Here is a 17,967-nt window from a genome sequence, read left to right on the forward strand (position 1 = left end):
AGCTGACATTCTGTGCAAAATATGTGGTGTGTTTGTGATACACACTAAGCAGGAAAAGCAGGAAAGGAGGATAGGAATTGTGTGTGGGAGTGAAGACTGGAGAGCTGAGGAAGTAAATGAGTAAAGCGGCCAGCTCCCAAAAAAGCGAGTTGAAAAATGGAGCTCAGGGGCACTGCAATTCACAAACCTGCAGAGTTATAAATGATAACTCTTGTCCACAAAGATATTGAGGGAAGGCAACGAAGAGGATTTGAAAGCAAGGCAGAAGCAATGGACGGACCATTGCTGGAATGGAAAGAGTTGGGGAGTGGAAGAAGACAAGGTCAGAGAAGTGGTGGTGGGGGGGGGGGTAGGGTGAACCCAGCCCAAGCCCGTGGAGAGGTGAGGCCAAGGCTTGGGGCAGAGGTGAGGGAGGTCTCTGGAGGAGAGAGGGAGGTGCCACTGCAGGAGGGAAGGAACGAAGGAAGGAAAGAAGGGAGGGAGGGAGGGAGAGAGGAAAGGAGGGAGGGAGGGAAGGAGGGAAGGAGGGGAGGAGGGAAGGAAGGAAGGAAGGAAGGAGGGAAGGAGGGAAGGAGGGAAGGAGGGAAGGAGGGGAGGAAGGGAGGGAGGGAGGGAGGAGGTGGGGCGGGTGTCATGGCGCCTTATGAGTCCCTGATCTGAGTTCTGCTCACACACAGTCCCTCCTGTAACCACTCCCTGGCTGGACTCAGGAGGGACATTTGTGCAGCTCAGGGGGCCAGGCTGGGATGTGAGCTATAGGAGCTCTGGCTCCTCTCTCACTCTCCTAGTCCCAGACCAGCATGCACTGGCTGTGTGACCCAGACAGGACCCTTCCCTTCTCGGGGCCTCAGTTTCCCTGTCTGTACAATGAGGCTTGGATCTGTTGGTGTCTGGGGAGCCTCCCAGCTCTGACTTCTTTCAGCACTTCGAAGCCTCATGTCATGACCCCATTACTGTCCCCTGCCCCTATGCCAGCTGAGGCTGTGTTTGAGATGGGGACAGGGATGGGACAAGAATGATCCCCCAGGCCCAGGCCAAGCCCCTCCAGGGCTTTGCCGATGAAGGTTGGGTCCTCAGCTCGGTGGTCCTGGCCTTGGGAAGAGCCCCTAACTCCCTGTCCAGCCTGCTGCTCTCCCACTCAGGCCCTCCGAGGGACAGACACACACAGGCAGCACCTCGGTCTGGCTGGTCTCATTGTCCCTCCCTCAGATGAGGTCTTGCAGCCCAGGAAGAGGTGGGAGAAGCCATCTCGGGCTGGACCTTGGTGTTGGCACCCTCAGAGGGAGAAGGCTGTGGCCACTTAGAGCCATGCAGCCTGAGCTTGGCTCTGCATCCACCCCTGTGCTTAACCCAGAGTGGGAATAGGTGTGACGCCACCCTCCCATGTGCTGCAGGGCTCATAACCGTGGCACCTAAGAGCACAGACAATGAGGCCAGCCCGCCCGGATCCAAATACCCGCTCTGCCACTCACTAGCTGTATGACCTTAGGCAGGACAGAAGAATAATAGCTCCCACCTCCCAGGGCTGCTGGGATGATGAAATGAGTTATGCCTGGCACATGGGGAGTATGCGTACTGTTATCACTCTACACCGTCTCGTGGTCCTCATGTCACCACGCCCACCTGACACCCAAGGAATCTGGGAGCTGGGGAGGCTGGCTCAGTAAGGGGTACAGAGTAGGGATTCCAGTCCTTTGTTGATACGATCTCTGCCGGGTTTTGTTTGGTCTTTAAATTGTGAAATATATTCTGTAAACGTATGTATAAAACATACAGGTAAAGTTAAAATAACAGGAAAACATTAAAAAACAAAAACAAAATCTCTAAATAAACAAAAGAGCCCAAACACTCAAGTGCCCCCTACCGAGCTCTGGCAGGTTATTGAACCTCTCTGGGCCTCAGTTTCCTCATCTGCAAAATGGGGGTCACGTGGCCCAGAGGAATGAGGTGCTTCAGGTTTCAGTTTTGCCATCAGCATTCCACTATGATGGAACAAGTTTACCAGAGTTCGCGGTCTCCCCTTGGGTCTGTGTTCAGGAGCCAAGGTGGTGGGGGGAGGTGCTGGAGGGTGTGTGCAGGGGATGCTCTGGGCTCAGTTGGGGGCCTGAGTGAGTGATGGAGCTCAGAGGCTGAGAGATGAGACACACGGTTCAGAGCCAGGTACGCCCAGGCACACAGATGAGGTCATAAATCTAGGGCTGAGCCTTTGAGTCCTCCAGGGACCCAACAGAACCCTTGTTGGCTGATAAAGAGGATTCCTCAGATGAGGGTTCCAACAGGCCCCTGGAACAGCCCTGCCAGGCCAGCAAGAGTGTGTTCCTGCCCTCACTGCCCCGCCACATTCTTCCACCTTTGCCCTGGCCTCTGGCCCCAGGTCAGGGGACGTTAGACTGAAGATAAATTCCCAACGGAGGCCCAGTGCCAGGGCAGGGGAGACTGGATGGGGGAGACTGGTTGGAGACACCGGAGACAGTCTAGAGGTTGGATGTGCTGAATTAGAGGGACTTGTGGGACATCGTGGGAGAGGCATGGGCCTGGGCTAGAGAAAGAGCTTTGAAGCCCAGGGTGGCAGCTGAAGGCTTGCAGTTGGATGAGGTGCCCAGGGAGAAACGATGGAGCCCTGGGGAGCACCCATGTTTTAGAGACGGCTAAAGAGGAGGAAGCAGCCAAGGCCCATGATCTCCCCGGGCTCTGGGAGCCCAAACACTCTGGGGCCTTAACTGACCTGTACCTTGGGGCCGGTTCCTTCCCTCAGGTGGTTCAGACGGTCAGGACAAGTGAGGGAAGCTCATGCCCTCCTGGGCAATGTGGAAAAAGGCCCTAGAGACCCTCACTCCACAGCACTTCCCCGTATCACTGAGTCCTGCAGCTTCAGGCCCCAGCTCTGGCTCTGGCAATTTCTGATTCCTGCCCTGTCCTCAGCTCCCTGCCCTCTGGATGACAGAGTGCCCAGGGCAAAATCCTTGGACCTCTTCTCTTTCACCCTCCCTCCCAAAATGATTTCACCAGCCTTTAAATACCATTATATGCCAACAGCTCCCCAAATGAGATCTCCAGCTCAATCCTGTCTCCAGGCTTCAGACTCCCACAGACAACCGCCTACTGGACAGATTTTCGTCCTGCAAGCCTGCTCCTCCCACACTCTTTCCTATCCCAGTAAATGGCAAATTCAATCTTCCCGTTGCTCAGGCCCAAAACTTTGAAGTCGTTTCTGCTCCTCTCACACGCCACATCCCAGCCGTCAGCAAATCCTATAGGTGTTATCTGCAAATCGCACCTAGAATCCAACCACCTCTCAGCATTACAGCAGTGGTCTTCTGACTGCTCTCCCAGCCTCTCCGCTTGCTCTGACTCAGCCCTAGAGTCTAGTCTCAATACAGCAGCTGGGATGATCCTTTCCAAAAATGAGCCAGATCTTAGCATTCACTCCTCTGCCCGAAGCCCTCCAATGACCTCAAGGCCCCTGCTGCTCTCTCCTTTATCCACCCCCTTTTGGCCTGGTGGCTTTGCTGTTCCTTGAAGGTGCACGGCATGTTTCTACCACTGAGCCTTCACCACTGCTGCTCCCTCTGCCTGGGATGTTTTCCTCCTGTGCCTATACTGTGTCTATCAATAAGCAGAGAAAAAACAGTATTAAAAAAAGGATGAAAAGGTGAGAAACTTAAAAGATATTGGTTATAAACTCATCTAAAAAGTTTTGAAGAGCGTTTTCCTGAGGCAAAGTGTAAGGACTTCCCTCGCCCCATGCCCAGGCTCCTGGTTTGGGGACACACACTGCCCCCACGAGGGGGCAGTCTCATCTTCTGGGGGTCTTCTCTACACTGGGACATGGTATAGGCTTCCCTCCCACTTGTCCTGACCTGCTGGGCCGCGCAGTCTTAGTGACTCCAGGATGAGCTGTGTGAGCTGCCACTGCTCTGCCCAGGGAGTGGGGAGGACACAGGTCTTGGGGTCAGACCTGGTAGGAATTTCAGATCCCCAACTCACTGAGTGGTCTTGGGCAAGTGATCTAACTTCTCCAACCTTCGGTTTCCTCATCGGGAAAATTAGCATACATACTTTATGGGGCTTTGAGGAGTAAAAGAGATGAGCACAGTGCTTGGTGTATCAAAAGTGCTCAAAAGCTATTAGAAGCTATTCTTCTATTAGAAATTCTTGGGAAAGTGTGGGTAGGTGAAGACCCCTCACTCCCTCACCCATGTGGCAGGCTTGGGGTAGGCGGGGGGCGGGTGGGGGGTAAGGGGGGAGGTGACTGAATGCCCCAGCCCTTGCCAGAGCAGCTTCACGACTGCTCTGTTCCTTCCCTCCCTACGCCCTGAGAGACAGTTCTGGGACAGGCTCCAGAGGCTTGACCACGCTGAGATGCCACATGACACTGGGAGACCCTCCCTACCCACTATCCTCCCATAGGCTCTCGGCAGGAGGCAGGAACTATCACCCAGCTGACAGGTGGGAAAATCAATGCCCGGACACCGGAAGCAAACTGCTCAGGCACAGAGCAAGTTGAGGCAGCCAATCGGGGGTTCCGGCAGTTCAGCCGGGTTCTCTGCAGCAGGGTCTCCCGAGAGGCTGTGTGCATGAAACCTGGGGCTGAGGGCAGCCTAAGGCACTGGGAAGGACTCCAAGGGAACTGTGTGGGGAAGACAGCTCCCCCTTTCCTAAGGACGCAGCCCCTCCTGGCCTAGGTTGGGAAACCCAAGGCCTGGATTCTAGTTCTGCCCTGACACACAGCCCTTAGAGCCCTGTCCCTTCCGGCTAGGGCTTTCTAGACTGGGGTTGGTCTGGCTTAGACAATGCCCTGGGGATCTGTGAGCTCTCAAAGGCCACTGGAGACGGTATGGGACACCTGTGCTGAGGCCACGTGGGGAGTTTGGGAGGTAGAACTTTCCCGATGGCTGTGGCAGGTGTGTGAGTGAGGGGACTGATGAAGAAGGCAGGTCTGTGAAGGGGAAGGAGCTCTGGCCTGGCCTGGCCATCCCTCCCCAGTTCTGGAAGAGGAGGCACACCGGCAGGTTTTCCTTAGAGAACAAGATCTCCAGGCTCTCAGGCATGAAGCAAGGCCGGCACCACATGGCAAGGACTCCCCCAGACCTAAACCACAGGACCCACTGTTTGAGACTCTGCACCTCCCCCACAAGACTGACATTCCTTCTTCCCCTCCCTTGGCCTCTTCCCCGGCCTGGCCAGGCCCTGTCCAGGACAGGATCCAGAGCGGCTTCACACAGACCCTGAAATTAGGAGGGCTGCTTTCATCTCCTTCCTGCACACAACCTCCCACCACACGCCAGACTGTACCACTGTTGAGAGGAGCCAGCCCTGTTAGACAAGCCAGAGGGAATTCCAGAGTTAAGAACTTGGCCTCTGGAAAGCTCTGGCCCCATGAAGAAACTCCTGTTGGAGGAGACTGTGGGGCTGGAGGGGTAGGAAGATACCACCAGATTCTTAGGGAGCAAAAGTGGGGTCCTGATGCCCACTGGCTCCCTCCACGGAAGGGGTGGAGGTGTCTTTTCCTTTAGCCCACACTAAATGTAATTTACTTTGATGTGTAAAATTTTGTCTAAGGCCACTGCTTAGTGAAGAATCCACCAAACACATGAGAAACAGCTTCCCTTTGCTGAGGGGTCTGAGGTCCCTTTGGTGATCCAAGGGGGGCTAGCTCCCTGATGAACCCTGGCAGCCTATCCTACCTCCTGGATCTCCTGAACCTCTTCCCTCTTTGCAGCACCAACTCCCACCACCCTCTTCCTCTCACTTGGATCACTCTGGCAGCTCTTGGCTGGGTCTCTTGCCTCAAAGTTAGCCCTCCAATCGTTTTACACACTCTGCCTGAGTAACAGCTCTAGGAACAGGGTGGGCAAACTAAGGTCACGGCCAAATCTAGCCTGTTTTTGAACAACCCACAAGCTAAGAATGTTTTTTTTTTTTAATTTCTAAAAGGTTGGAAAAAAATAAAATTATTTTGGGACATGTAAAAGTTCAATGAAATTCTGATTTGGTGTCTATAAAGGGTTATCACAATAGTCATGCTCATCCCCTCAGGTACTGTCTGGGGCTGCGTGCACACGACGGTGGCAGAGTTGGGTGGCCACAACACAAAGTCTAAAGTATCTGGCCCTTTACAGAAAACCTTTGCCAACTCCTGTCCTAGGTCATCAATCCAGCCATGCTGCTCTCTGCTTAGGATCCTTCAGTGGCTCCCTACAAACTGACCCCTGTCCACCTCTCCAGCTTAACAACCGTCTCTCCAGTTGTCTGCCCACTCTGGACAACTAATCCTTCCTCAAACCTCCCACAAACCACAGCCCCGGGCTTCATGCCTTTTACCTTTACTCAGCATGCCTCTCTCCTCCAAATGGCAGTCTACCATCTCAAGACTCAGCTCAAATGCTTCCTTCTGTTTTTGTTCCCCTCAGCTCAAATGCTTCCTTCTGCTTTTGTTCCCCATCCAGGGGTCCTTCCCCTAAGCATGAGGGCTAATCCGTTCCTAGCATGCCACAAAAAACTCCTGGTACAGCCCTTCAGCTTTTAATAAACAGACTAATGACCTATTTGTGCCAGTCCAAACCATTTCATTTTATTTGTTCAGGTATGTGTCCCCCACTGGATTACTAACTGTAAAAGAACAGGCCATGTCTGTTTCCCACAGCCCTAGCACATGCTGGCACGGGTAGGGACGCAAGCATTCACCAGAAGTGCCCTGCTTAGCATTCTAATTTTTCACTTGGCTGGTATTATGGAGAAAGAAGATGCCTATATATTTTCCAGCTACTATAAACTTTCAGCACCTATAACAGACCAGGCACCTCCATGTACGTTATCTCATTTAATCCTCACAACCCTGGTGAGTTAGGTGATATCGCCACTCCACCAAGCAGCCGCAAGCTGTTACGTGGCAGAGCTGGAATGTGAGATCAGGTCTCCTGCTTCCTGCTGATTTTGAGATGCTCTCAGGGTACAGTTCACCCACTGAACTCACTGCTTGAAAGAAGTAACAGATGCTCATGAGCTTCCTGTTGGGTGTGGTGCCACTGACCCTCTGCTAAACGGGCTCAGTTAGAGGTGGTTTTGTAGCTCTCCGTCTCTTCCCTCCAGTCACCTGTTCCCATTGCTGTACATCATGTCCTTCAAGGCAGATCATCTGGGTCAGGACCAAAGGGCAGCCCTGCTCTTCCTAGTAAAATTAAGTGCCAGGTTTGTGATGTCACTTCTCAATTCTCCTTCTGTTGCTCTGGGGCTTGTGGCTTGTTCTGGAGCAGAAGGAAGTTGTTGCAAGTCTGGCCTCCATGCTGGAGAGGTGCCAATGCAAAGAGAGCCAAATGAATGTAACTACTGATGTACCTGCCTTAAAAGGAGCCTGAAGAATGCCTCCAGTGGGCTGCTGGCATAAGCCCTGGACTGTCCACATGGTTTTTTGAATATTCAAACAGAGGTCCAGAGCTCAGAGACAGGGAAAGCCAATACGGCTGCTGCAGGCCTGGGAGAAAGCAACAGAGGAAAGGTAAGTGTCCCAGAGACTCTTTCTCAACCAGAGAGGAGGAGTTCGGGCTGCACTGGTCAGTACGCAGAGGCTGCAGTGTGAACCCGCTGGAAGGAGGAGCTCGCTCTATGTCCTCCACCGCCACAATGGATAGGCTAACCTGTCTGTCACCACACAGGCTCAGCGATGTGCTATGAGAGGCCCTCCCCCGGACTCCAGAAGACAGAATTCTGTAAAGTCTCCCGACCCCTCTCCTAGGTCTGGAACTGATGGCACTGAGGACCACTAAAACAAGTTCAGCTCGGTAGACCTACGAGAATTTTGGACAAAAGACTCAGCTAAGACAGCTGGGTTTAACCATATGTGTGATTCCAGCTGTGGTGTACCAATTCAATGTTTGGTATTTTGGATTGAGAAGTTAGCCTATGTCTTTCCAAAGATAGTGATCACTTTGGATTAAAAAAACGAGGTGCACCTGATGCTGCAGGCATTTTCAGGAGGAGGATGGATAACTGGGACAACTGAGACCATGACTAAGGGACATTTTCAGGCTAAAATTCTGGTTTGACTGAATCAAGCCCAATGTTCCCCCAACCATCAGAGCGATCACGGTGGTGCTGTGAGGAGCCTCTGCAAATACGACTGAATCACTAGTGACCGTCTAGTTAGAGACATACTGAAACACTTTATACAGACAGAAGAGAGGACAAGGGGATTTCTGACACACTCATGCTTTGGATGTATCAGTTCAAGACAGTATGTGAGCTCTGAGTCCACCAGGCAGTTGGGAACAAGCATGATTTATCTGCTGGCAAAAGAGTCTCCACCCCACCTAATCATTCTTTTTTCTAAGTGCATCTTGATCGCCTCAGTCCTGGACATCAAAGTAGTCAATTACTGGCTCCTTGGCTATTTTCTGTAAATTACTGCTCCCAGGATTCCTGAAAAGCAAACACAGAATGATCAATCTTTTCTTGCTTGGGGGAAACAGATTCAGGTCTTGGAAAGTTCAGGATCAGCTGATTTACCATGTGTGAAGCTTTGATAAGACAGTGGGGTCCACATGAGCTGGTAACTGTTGAAATTTGGTGATGGGCACACAGGGGTTTATATTAATATATTATATTAATACCATTCTCTCTACTCTAAAAATTTTCCACATTTAAGTCTTGTAAAAAAAAATACAGCAAGCAAAGGAAAAAAAAAGATAGCATGTGATAAGCAGGCCAGTAACTTTACGTCCCCCAGGTGGTACTGGACACAGCTGTGGAGTAACGTGAGGAAACGCAGCCTGTGCTGCTGGGAGTCCAGGCCGCCTGCTTCCAGGGCTAGAGCGGGGCTGGTGCTGGGGAGCTACACGGCCCCAGGTGCTCCTGGCTGAGGCTGTGCCCAGTGGGCAACACCTAGTTGTCCCGTCCAGTTCCAGGGGAACACAGATGGCTAGGACGCTCATGGTGACCTTGCAAACTTCCCTACCCAGAGGTTCTGTGTAGGAGGTACTGCTAGGAGAGACCCCACTGTGTTTCCCAGCAACTTCCAGCAGTGTGGCCTTGTCACAGCAGGGCAGCCGGCCCCCTCCTGGGAAGGGAGAGGAAAGGAAGGAAGGATGAAGACCCCTCTCTGCTCCTGTCTGAGAAAACACCTGCCAGATTTGCTGCTTGCCAATGTGGTTTTCTTTTCTCTTTAAATCACGAACATATGTTTTTGTTGTAAAAATGCTTCAAAACATATATAAGCAGACAGAGCAAAACATGAAAGTTCCCCCCTTCACTGTCAACCGCCCCCTAGAATCCCACTTCCATCCCCAGAGTAACTGCTGTGGACCACATGAGGTTCCTAAATCATCTGGTGTGACAGACTGAATCCATTTCCCAGTGTCACCACCTACACCGCGGAAATTACGGCCAGTGACTGTGCCCCCTGGAGGGGAAGTGGGCGTTACAGACATCAAACTTGGGACCCCTCTGGAATGAACGTATGTGTCCGACATCTCAGTCAAACCGTATATATCTGAACACAGCACCCCAAAGCCAGGCCCAAGGAGGCCGCCAATGGCTGGTGCAGCCCAGGGCAGTTCAGCCCCTGCTGGCTTCTCTGCACAGACAGGGCTCTTTGGAAAGCAGCTGAAGAATCCTTACTTGTCTGTCTGATGTCTGTGATGAGGAATCGGTGGTGGAGGCCGTGACTGTATCTCCTTTTCAAGTACACCTGTCAGCGTGGTAGGAGGACAAATAGACTTCCCTCTGATAAAAGTAAGAACACAATGTATTGAAAAGTTAGAACTGTCTGCGGAGAGAGGCAGACAGCTGGAAATGCAGTCCGAGACTTTCACTGTGACGCTGCGTAGCACTCTCTGATATGACCCGTCTCCTCTCAGGCATGGTCAACTTTGTTTAATCCTTGTCCCTTTCACCCACCTCTGCTGGGCCTGCTACCTGCTTCTCTCGTCTCACACTTGAGTTTTCTTTGTTGGGAGGTTCTTCCGACTCCCCCTGGTTCTGACCGTGATCTTAGGTCCTACTGTCCCCTCCTGGCCCACACTACTGCCTTGGTTTCCTCTAATGGCAAACACTGTTTACAGAGGATGCCTTGAGTCACAGGTCAGCATTCTTTCTGTTTCCATCACGCCAGGAGGATACAAGGGAAAAAGGGACAGATGTGATGGGCAGGTACCCACTCCAGGCCCTCAGGGTCTGACGTGGATTGTATCCTTTAGGTGTGTCTGGCCTGAGGACTGAGGCATGGGCTTTACTTTCTGGTTTGGACCTTTAGATCAGTCAGAATGGCTGGCCCAGAGGCAGACCTTCCACTTCATCTTCCAAGGAAGGAAGTAAGGAAAGCAAATATTGACCAGCCCTGTTTCCCAGGTCCAGCTTGCTCCACCGAGCAGTTCCTTCTGTAATGGCAAGATTCACCCACCTGACCGCAGTGACCACGACGTTGCGCTTCGGTTCACTGTCATAGCTCACGCTCTCCAGGCCGTACACTTGGGCCAGGTCGTGGATGATCCGGCGGTGGTCTCTGTTCATGGGAGGGAAGCAGTGGCTCTTCTTACTATTCTTTCCCTGTATTGAGGGAAAAGATGACTGATTGATAAAAATCATCTTGAAAACAGGATATGTCCACAGAGGTCCTTCCCACCATCCCAGAACAGCCTGGGTCAATACAGAGACAGCTGAGTTTTGAAGGCCCACAGCACACAGCATTTCACTGACTGCTAAGCAAGCCGAGGGTGTGGGAGGATGAGGGCTGATGCATTTCCTTCATCTCCTCTGTGAGCCACATGGTAGCAGTTGGCCGAGGTTAGAGGAACAGAAGGCAAGTAAACTGAGACTTACACAGACAGTGCAATGGTTCCTCCTGTGGGGCCCGTAACTGGGGAGTGAGTGATGTTCCCAAGAAATGACTAAATAAATTGAAGACTTATAAACAAGAAAATCTCACTTCCTATAAAAAGTACATTTACGCTAAAAATCATGAGTGTACAGATACAGACACGCGAGCACAGAAATACATTTGCTCAGGCTTCCTAATGAGGAGGGGAACAATGATTCCATTTTCTCCTTTGTGTTAGTATCCTGCTGGGAAGTGGGAACAGAAGGGAAGGGGATGAGGAGATGGCGGGAAGGAAACCCATCTTCACAAGATGCAGAGCTGAAGTAGCCACCTCACCCTCACCCACAGGCCCCTGAATGAAGAGGGAGCCACCGAGGGGCTGGCTGCCTCCAGGACAGCTTCCCTCTCTTGAAGGGGTCTGTGCCACTGCCCATTCAACTTTTCATCCTCGCCCAGCGGTCTCTCTCCTGCCTCTGGGGTACTAAGAACCAGTGTGTCCCATTATGCAACAGCCCTTCAGAGATCTGAGGACCGAGCATGTCTTCCTAAGTATCCCTACTGAATCCCCATCATCCAGAGTTTCTTCACCCATTCTTAGGCACGGAGCTAGGATTTTTATTTACATTTAATATCATTGCAGTATCTTTTCTGAACCAGGACAGGGTTTCCATGGATGTTATAATGTATGGACTTTTGGGAGAGATAAGGATCCTCAAGGCAGCTGTGACTTTTTCCTGTAACTACTTTATACCGACAGTGTTTCCGGGACTTGACTTTTTTATCAAGCTGGCCTTAGAGACATGTACAACTGGATGTTTTGACTTCAACCTTATTCACGGCCTCCACAAGGGCTTCCATTTCCTTCTCAATGTCGCTGACAAACTTTAAGTCCTTCCTGAAATGAGAAATAACCACAGTTAATTTCATTTGTTTCTGATCTTCTGAGAATCCCTTCTACCCACCCTCTGCCTGTAAAGTGCAGGCAGTAGACAATGTGGGCAGAAAACCTGCAGAGGTCAGGAACTGTCAGATAACAGAAGGTTGAATGTGATGGAACAAAGGAAGAGAAAGTAAGAAAACAAATATGAGAAAAGGGAAGATGGAAGGAGAACTAGCCACCAGAGGGCCAGGAGACTGGAGGAAAATAAGACTTTTTACCACCCAAGTGAGGACCACCCATGTGATTAAGACCTGGGCAGACAGAGGTGGAATGCAGCCAGAGATCCTTCAATTCAGGCTAGTCCAGCCCTTGGGGGGTTCCCGACTCCTACCACAGGGCCCAAACACACACACACACACTCTTTCTCCCCAAGTTCAATTCTTCAATGGGACAGTTTTGAGACACCAAGAGAAGGATTTTTATTAAACATCGTATAATCCCTTATAGATATATAAACTGGCTCAATCACAGAGGACTGCATATTAGTTACTACATCTTAAAAGATCAAACACTCTGGTAAGTCACAATTAAGAAAGTAGGTAACAACTTACATACCTAGCATCTTCTTTCAAACTGTCACTGAATTTTGACCCTGAAGAACGTACGTTGAAAGGATCAGAATCATCACTGATATGAAATGCCTCTGCTAATCGCCTGAAAGTGAGAGAGAAGTAAGTAAATGAAAGGAAAGGAGGGGGAGGAAAACTACCTCATAGTAACAGAGTGCCCACCAGGTCCTAAATTCTTTATACATTAATGATCTCATTTCAATAAACCTAATTATTAAGGAGAATAAGAACAACTTGGGACAAGATATTGAATTGTCTTCAAAGAACAAAAAAAATAAGACAGATCTAGATGGTTCTGAGCAAGCTGTAGGCTGATACTGGGGACTTAGATTGTTGGGTGAAGAGAAGGCTGAGGGAGGGAAAGCACTGGGGATGGTCAGTGGGGGATGACTTCCTCTGAGGTTTCACCTAAACATCAGATACATAGACAGATAATATTAAAATTAATATCACTTTAGAAAATAAAGAATTGCATTTACAACACAAGCTCTGCATTATTTTTAATGTATTTCCTTTCAGATTTTTCCTCTGTAATTTTAAGTAGTTGCAATCAGTGTATATAAAACTTTGAATCTTTTTTCACCTTATTATTATGTGATTAGCATTTCTCATATTACTATTTGATTTTCACACTCCCTGTATTAATAGCTGCATAATCTTCTAATTATATACATCTCACATTTTACTTGAACAGTCCCCATTTAGGTTTCTTTTGTTTATTTGTTTTTTCTTGTTTTGTTCTTTTTCTTTTTTCGTTCTTTAAAATTTATTAAAAAATTTTTTTTATATCCCATTTAGGTTTCTTCAACAGTTCTCCAGTTTCTCAATATTATAAGTAACACAATATCTCTGAACAAAAAGCTTTTGAGATTATTTTTCTGGAAAATGTTTCCAAGGTGTGGGATAACTAGGTTAAATGGTATGGACATCAGACCCTTGATCATCATGGTCTAAGGGCTCCACAGTGCTGCTTCTGTTTTGACCAGCAGTATGTGAGCTTTGTGTCACCTCACCAACATCCAGGTATGTATGTCATTTTTTTGTTTGTTTGTTTTTAAAGATAGATAAAATTCAGCTTAGCACTTAGTACAATTTTCTTTTACACAGAGATAGGGTTCTCTTGCATGCTTCATGCCCATAAGAATTTGGTTTACTGTTGCTAGATTTTCTAATTTTTTTTTTTTTTTTAAATGTGTTGGTTCAAAGTTGAAGTAGTATTATTTTGAATCCTCTTAATGTCTGTACAGTCTGTGGTGATAAATCATTTTTCTTTTTTTTTTTAAAGATTTATTGATTGATTGATTGATTGCTATGTTGGGTCTTCGTTTCTGTGCTAGGGCTTTCTCTAGTTGCGGCAAGCGGGGGCCACTCTTCATCGCGGTGTGCGGGCCTCTCACCGTCGCGGCCTCTCTTGTTGCGGAGCACAGGCTCCAGACGCGCAGGCTCAGTAATTGTGGCTCACGGGCCCAGCTGCTCCGCGGCATGTGGGATCTTCCCAGACCAGGGCTCGAACCCGTGTCCCCTGCATTGGCAGGCAGATTCTCAACCACTGCGCCACCACGGAAGCCCCTCTAATTTTTTAATAGAGGTTTAATTTTCAAATTTTTAAGAGAATTCCTAGGGGGGAGATATTTCGATGTTTTGATTAGTTGGACACTAATTCAAACACAAACACCAATAAAACATCAGTCTGTGGGATGAATATGGCCAGCCAGTTTTTCATTTTTGCAATGGAGCATATATTTGCAACTTTATTTTTTATTTATCTATTTTTAATTTTGGCTGTGCTGGGTCTTCGTTGCTGGATTCTCTCTGGTTGCAGTGCGCAGGCTCCAGAGCGCGCGGGCTTCTCTCTAGCTGCGGCGTGCGGGTTTAGTTGCCCCACGGCGTGTGCGAATCTTAGTTCCCCGACCAGGGATTGAACCCATGTTCCCTGGATTGGAAGGCAGATTCTTAACCACAGGACTACCAGGGAGGTCCCTATTTGCAAGTTTAGATGGCATTTTCCCTTTCAAATTCACATTTCTTTCTTTTTTTCTTAGGTCTGTGAGTATTTAAGAAAGAATCCTTACATAAAGGGTCATTATGTGATCATTCAAAGATCGAGGAGAAATTCAAAAGGCTTTCAGAAATAGCTAGTTCTAATCAATAACTGACATTTGCCGAGCATCTACTATGGTTTAGGCTTGTGCCAAGAGTTTTATGTATATCTTCTTCAATTTTAATGTATAATCCTCATAACAACTCAGGGAGGTAGGTACTATTATTGTCACCATTTCCCCAAATATTTAAGAAAATTAAGGCTTGGAGAGATAATGTGATTTGCCCATGGTCACATTGCTAATTGATTTGTGAAGCTAGGATTCAAATCTGGGCAATCTAAGCTAGAGCTCTGGCTGGCTCTAACTACCATGCAATACTGTCTCAACTACACAGAGATGCATTTCGATGTTTTTGAGACCTTCTCTGTATTCATCACAGCATTTCTGAATATTCAGGACTCTTAGTTCACATTCTGGAGTGGAGAACAATGTTACAGTTCTTAAGGGACAAGAGTTTTGAATAGCAGTTATTACAAAGTTACCATAAGGGTCAAACCAAGGGAAATTTGGGCAGTGCTATTAATCATCATTTTACCTTCTATACATTTAGCCACCTAAAGAGGTATTGTTAACAACTGTTGAAAGTCAAACTTCTAGGTAAAACAAAACTGCACTTTGACTGCATTTGTCTGTTTCTGCTTCACTTTTTATCTTGAAAAATTTTCAAAGAAAGATAAGTTACAAGAATATTACAATGAACTCCTACATACTCTTCAGCTAAATTCTCCAAATGTTATTAACATTTTCACAGAGCTATACCTTTAATCTTTGTTGGAACCAGAAAGTTTGCCAGTCATTGAATAAATGCCCCTTAATCTGATAAGGAGTATACTCAAATAACTTACAGCAAACATCATACATAGTGGTGAAATACTTAAAACTTTCCCTATGAGACTGGAGAGAAGTTAGAAATACCTATTATCACCACCTTTCATTCAACACTGTACTGGAGGACTGCCGTGGTGGCACAGTGGTTAAGAATCCGCCTGCCAATGCAGGGAACACGGGTTCGAGCCCTGGTCCGGGAAGATCCCACATGCCACGGAGCAACTAAGCCCGTGCACCGCAACTACTGAGCCTGCGCTCTAGAGCCCCTGAGCCACAAGTACTGAGCCCGCATGCCACAAGTACTGAAGCCCACACGCCTAGAGCCTGTGCTCCACAAGAGAAGCCACCACAATGAGAAGCCCGTGTACCGCAATGAAGGGTAGCCCCCGCTCGCCGCAACTAAAGAAAGCCTGCGCGCAGCAATGAAGACCCAATGCAGCCAAAAAAAATAAAAATAAAATTAATTAACAAACAAACAAACAAAAAAACACTGTACTGGAGGCCTAGCCAGTGTAATAAGGCAAGAAAAAGATAAAAGTTAAGAATTAGAAAGAAATTAGAAGAGGACATGATTGTGTACATGCAAAATCTAAAAGAAGCTAAAGATAAGCTATTAGAAATAAGTAATTTAGCAAGGTTGTGAATACAGGTCAACAAATATCCACTGTATTCCTATATGCCAGCAACAAGCAATTAGAGAATTAAATTTTAAAAGTGATACAAGAAAAAATACCAGTTATAAGAGCATCAAAATACATCAAATAGCAAGGAACAAAATCTACTGAAAGATGTACAAAATCTATATAAAGAAAACTATAAAATATCATTGAGAGAAAACATGACTAAGTAGAAGGATATACTTTGCTCATGGATTAGAGGCCTCAATATTATAAAGATGTCAAATCTCTCCAAACTGATCTATAAATTAAATACCAGCTCAATCAAAATCCCAGTAGTTTTTTTTTTTTTTTGCAAATATTGATAAGCTATTTCTAAAATTTAAATGGACATGCAAATGGCCAAGAACAGCCAAGACAATCTTGGAGAAAGACCATGTTTGAAGAGATATGCTACCAGTTATAAAGGTACAGTAATTAAGATGGGATACTAGCGCAATGGAATAGAATGAGTTCAGAAATAACCCATACACAATATGAATACTTGATTTAAGACAAAGGTGGCACTGCAGAGCACTGGGAAAAGGATTTCTTGATGAATGATGTTGGTCAAATGAATATTTGTATGGAAAAAAATGGAATCATCAACCCTCCTTATACCGTGCTTAGAAAAAAAAACAAAATAATTGGTCCAGGTCAACTGTAGATCTAAACGTGCAAGGTAAAATAAGGCTCCTAGATAATAACACAGAATATCATCATGACCTCAGGATAGGCAAATATTTCTTAAACGACATAAAGTACTATTCACTAAGGAAAAGACTGATAAACCGGACTACATTAAAATTAGAAACTTCCGTTTATCAAGACACCAGTTAGAGAGTGAAAAGTGAAGGCACGGAGTGTGAGGAAAACAATATATAAAACAAAGGACTCATATCCAAAATATATACAGAATTCCTAGTAATCAATATGAAAAAGACAGATGATACAATTCAAAAAATAAGCAAAGACTTGAATAGGTACTTCACAAAAGAGGATATCCAAATGGCCAACAAACATATGAGGAGGTGCTCAACCTCACCAGTCATCAGGCAAATATAAATTAGAAGCTCAATGACATCCAGTTATACATCTACAAAAATGGATTAAAATGAAAAAGACTGACAATTCCAAGGGCTGACACAAACAGAGAGCAACAGAGAGCAACGGAAAATATGACCCTGCTCGTGGGAGCATAATTGGTACAACCATTTTGAACACTGGTCGGCAGAATCAATTAAAGCTGAAAATATGCATACCCTATTAATCAGCAATTCTACTCCTGAGCTTATATCCAACAGAGATGAGTACATATATACAGCCAGGCAAGTATAAGGATATTCTTAAAAGAGCATTATTTGTAATAGCCCAACACTGATAACAACACATATATCTATAAGCTATAGAATAAATGATGATAAATTAATATAATAAAATATCATGCAGAAATGAAAATTAACAAAATGCTGCTACATGTAGCAACAGGAATGAACGTCACAAATGTAATGAAAGAAACCAGACAAAAATAATACAACAATATGATTTCATCATTTACATAAAGTCCAAAAGCAGACAAAAATAATCTAAACTGTTAGAAGTCAGGATAGAGGCTGTATCTCGGTGGAGTGTAAGAGTGGGTTCTCGTAGTTTTCTATCTCTTGACCTTGGTGCTGATTACACCACTGTATTCCCTTTGTGATGACTATACATCAGTATAGAACTATACATCAGTATAGTTCTGATCTATATGAAGTATATTATACTTCAACATAAAAGTTCATTAAAAGAATTTTAAGCCTCTTGTCTCCATTGGAATCAGGAAGTCCGCCAGTCCCTGAATTAGTATGCTTTGGAGCATGTGATGTTTACACTTGCCTGAAACCACACAAGCTCATGTTTCAGAAATATGCTGAAATCACCTAACTGGTTTATCCTCAGACACTTCGATTCTTGATGATTGAATTTCTCCTGCTCCCCAATAGCAGCAAAAGACTCAGAGCAGGTGCTGAATGAATGCTTGAAGGGTTGCTCCCTCCCACTAATTTCACAGAGCTCA

The 17,967-nt window shown here is 46.9% G+C and overlaps 1 protein-coding gene across 8 annotated transcripts in view; it reads right to left on the reverse strand.

Moving 5' to 3' along the window:
* Positions 1 to 6,810: 6,810 nt before the first annotated feature.
* The window catches only part of NFX1 (nuclear transcription factor, X-box binding 1), a 78,318-nt gene continuing 67,161 nt past the window's right edge, over positions 6,811 to 17,967 (reverse strand). For 4 of the 8 annotated variants that reach the window (XM_082402412.1, XM_082402413.1, XM_082402415.1 and 1 more), the window contains 6 exons: positions 12,309 to 12,407; positions 11,642 to 11,708; positions 10,397 to 10,542; positions 9,616 to 9,720; positions 8,310 to 8,418; positions 6,811 to 7,474 (listed from right to left, as the gene is read on the reverse strand). In XM_082402412.1, coding sequence (XP_082258538.1) covers positions 8,346 to 8,418; positions 9,616 to 9,720; positions 10,397 to 10,542; positions 11,642 to 11,708; positions 12,309 to 12,407 — 490 coding nt within the window. In that variant the 3' untranslated portion in view covers positions 6,811 to 7,474; positions 8,310 to 8,345. Of the gene's footprint in view, positions 7,475 to 8,309; positions 8,419 to 9,615; positions 9,721 to 10,396; positions 10,543 to 10,815; positions 11,709 to 12,308; positions 12,408 to 17,967 lie in introns of those variants that run through there. The other 4 variants (XR_014247588.1, XM_082402416.1, XR_014247589.1 and 1 more) reach the window with 4 other exon arrangements.

This window comes from Balaenoptera borealis, assembly GCF_965194805.1.
Source record: "Balaenoptera borealis genome assembly, chromosome: 8".
In the NCBI taxonomy this organism is placed as follows: Eukaryota; Metazoa; Chordata; class Mammalia; order Artiodactyla; family Balaenopteridae; genus Balaenoptera; species Balaenoptera borealis.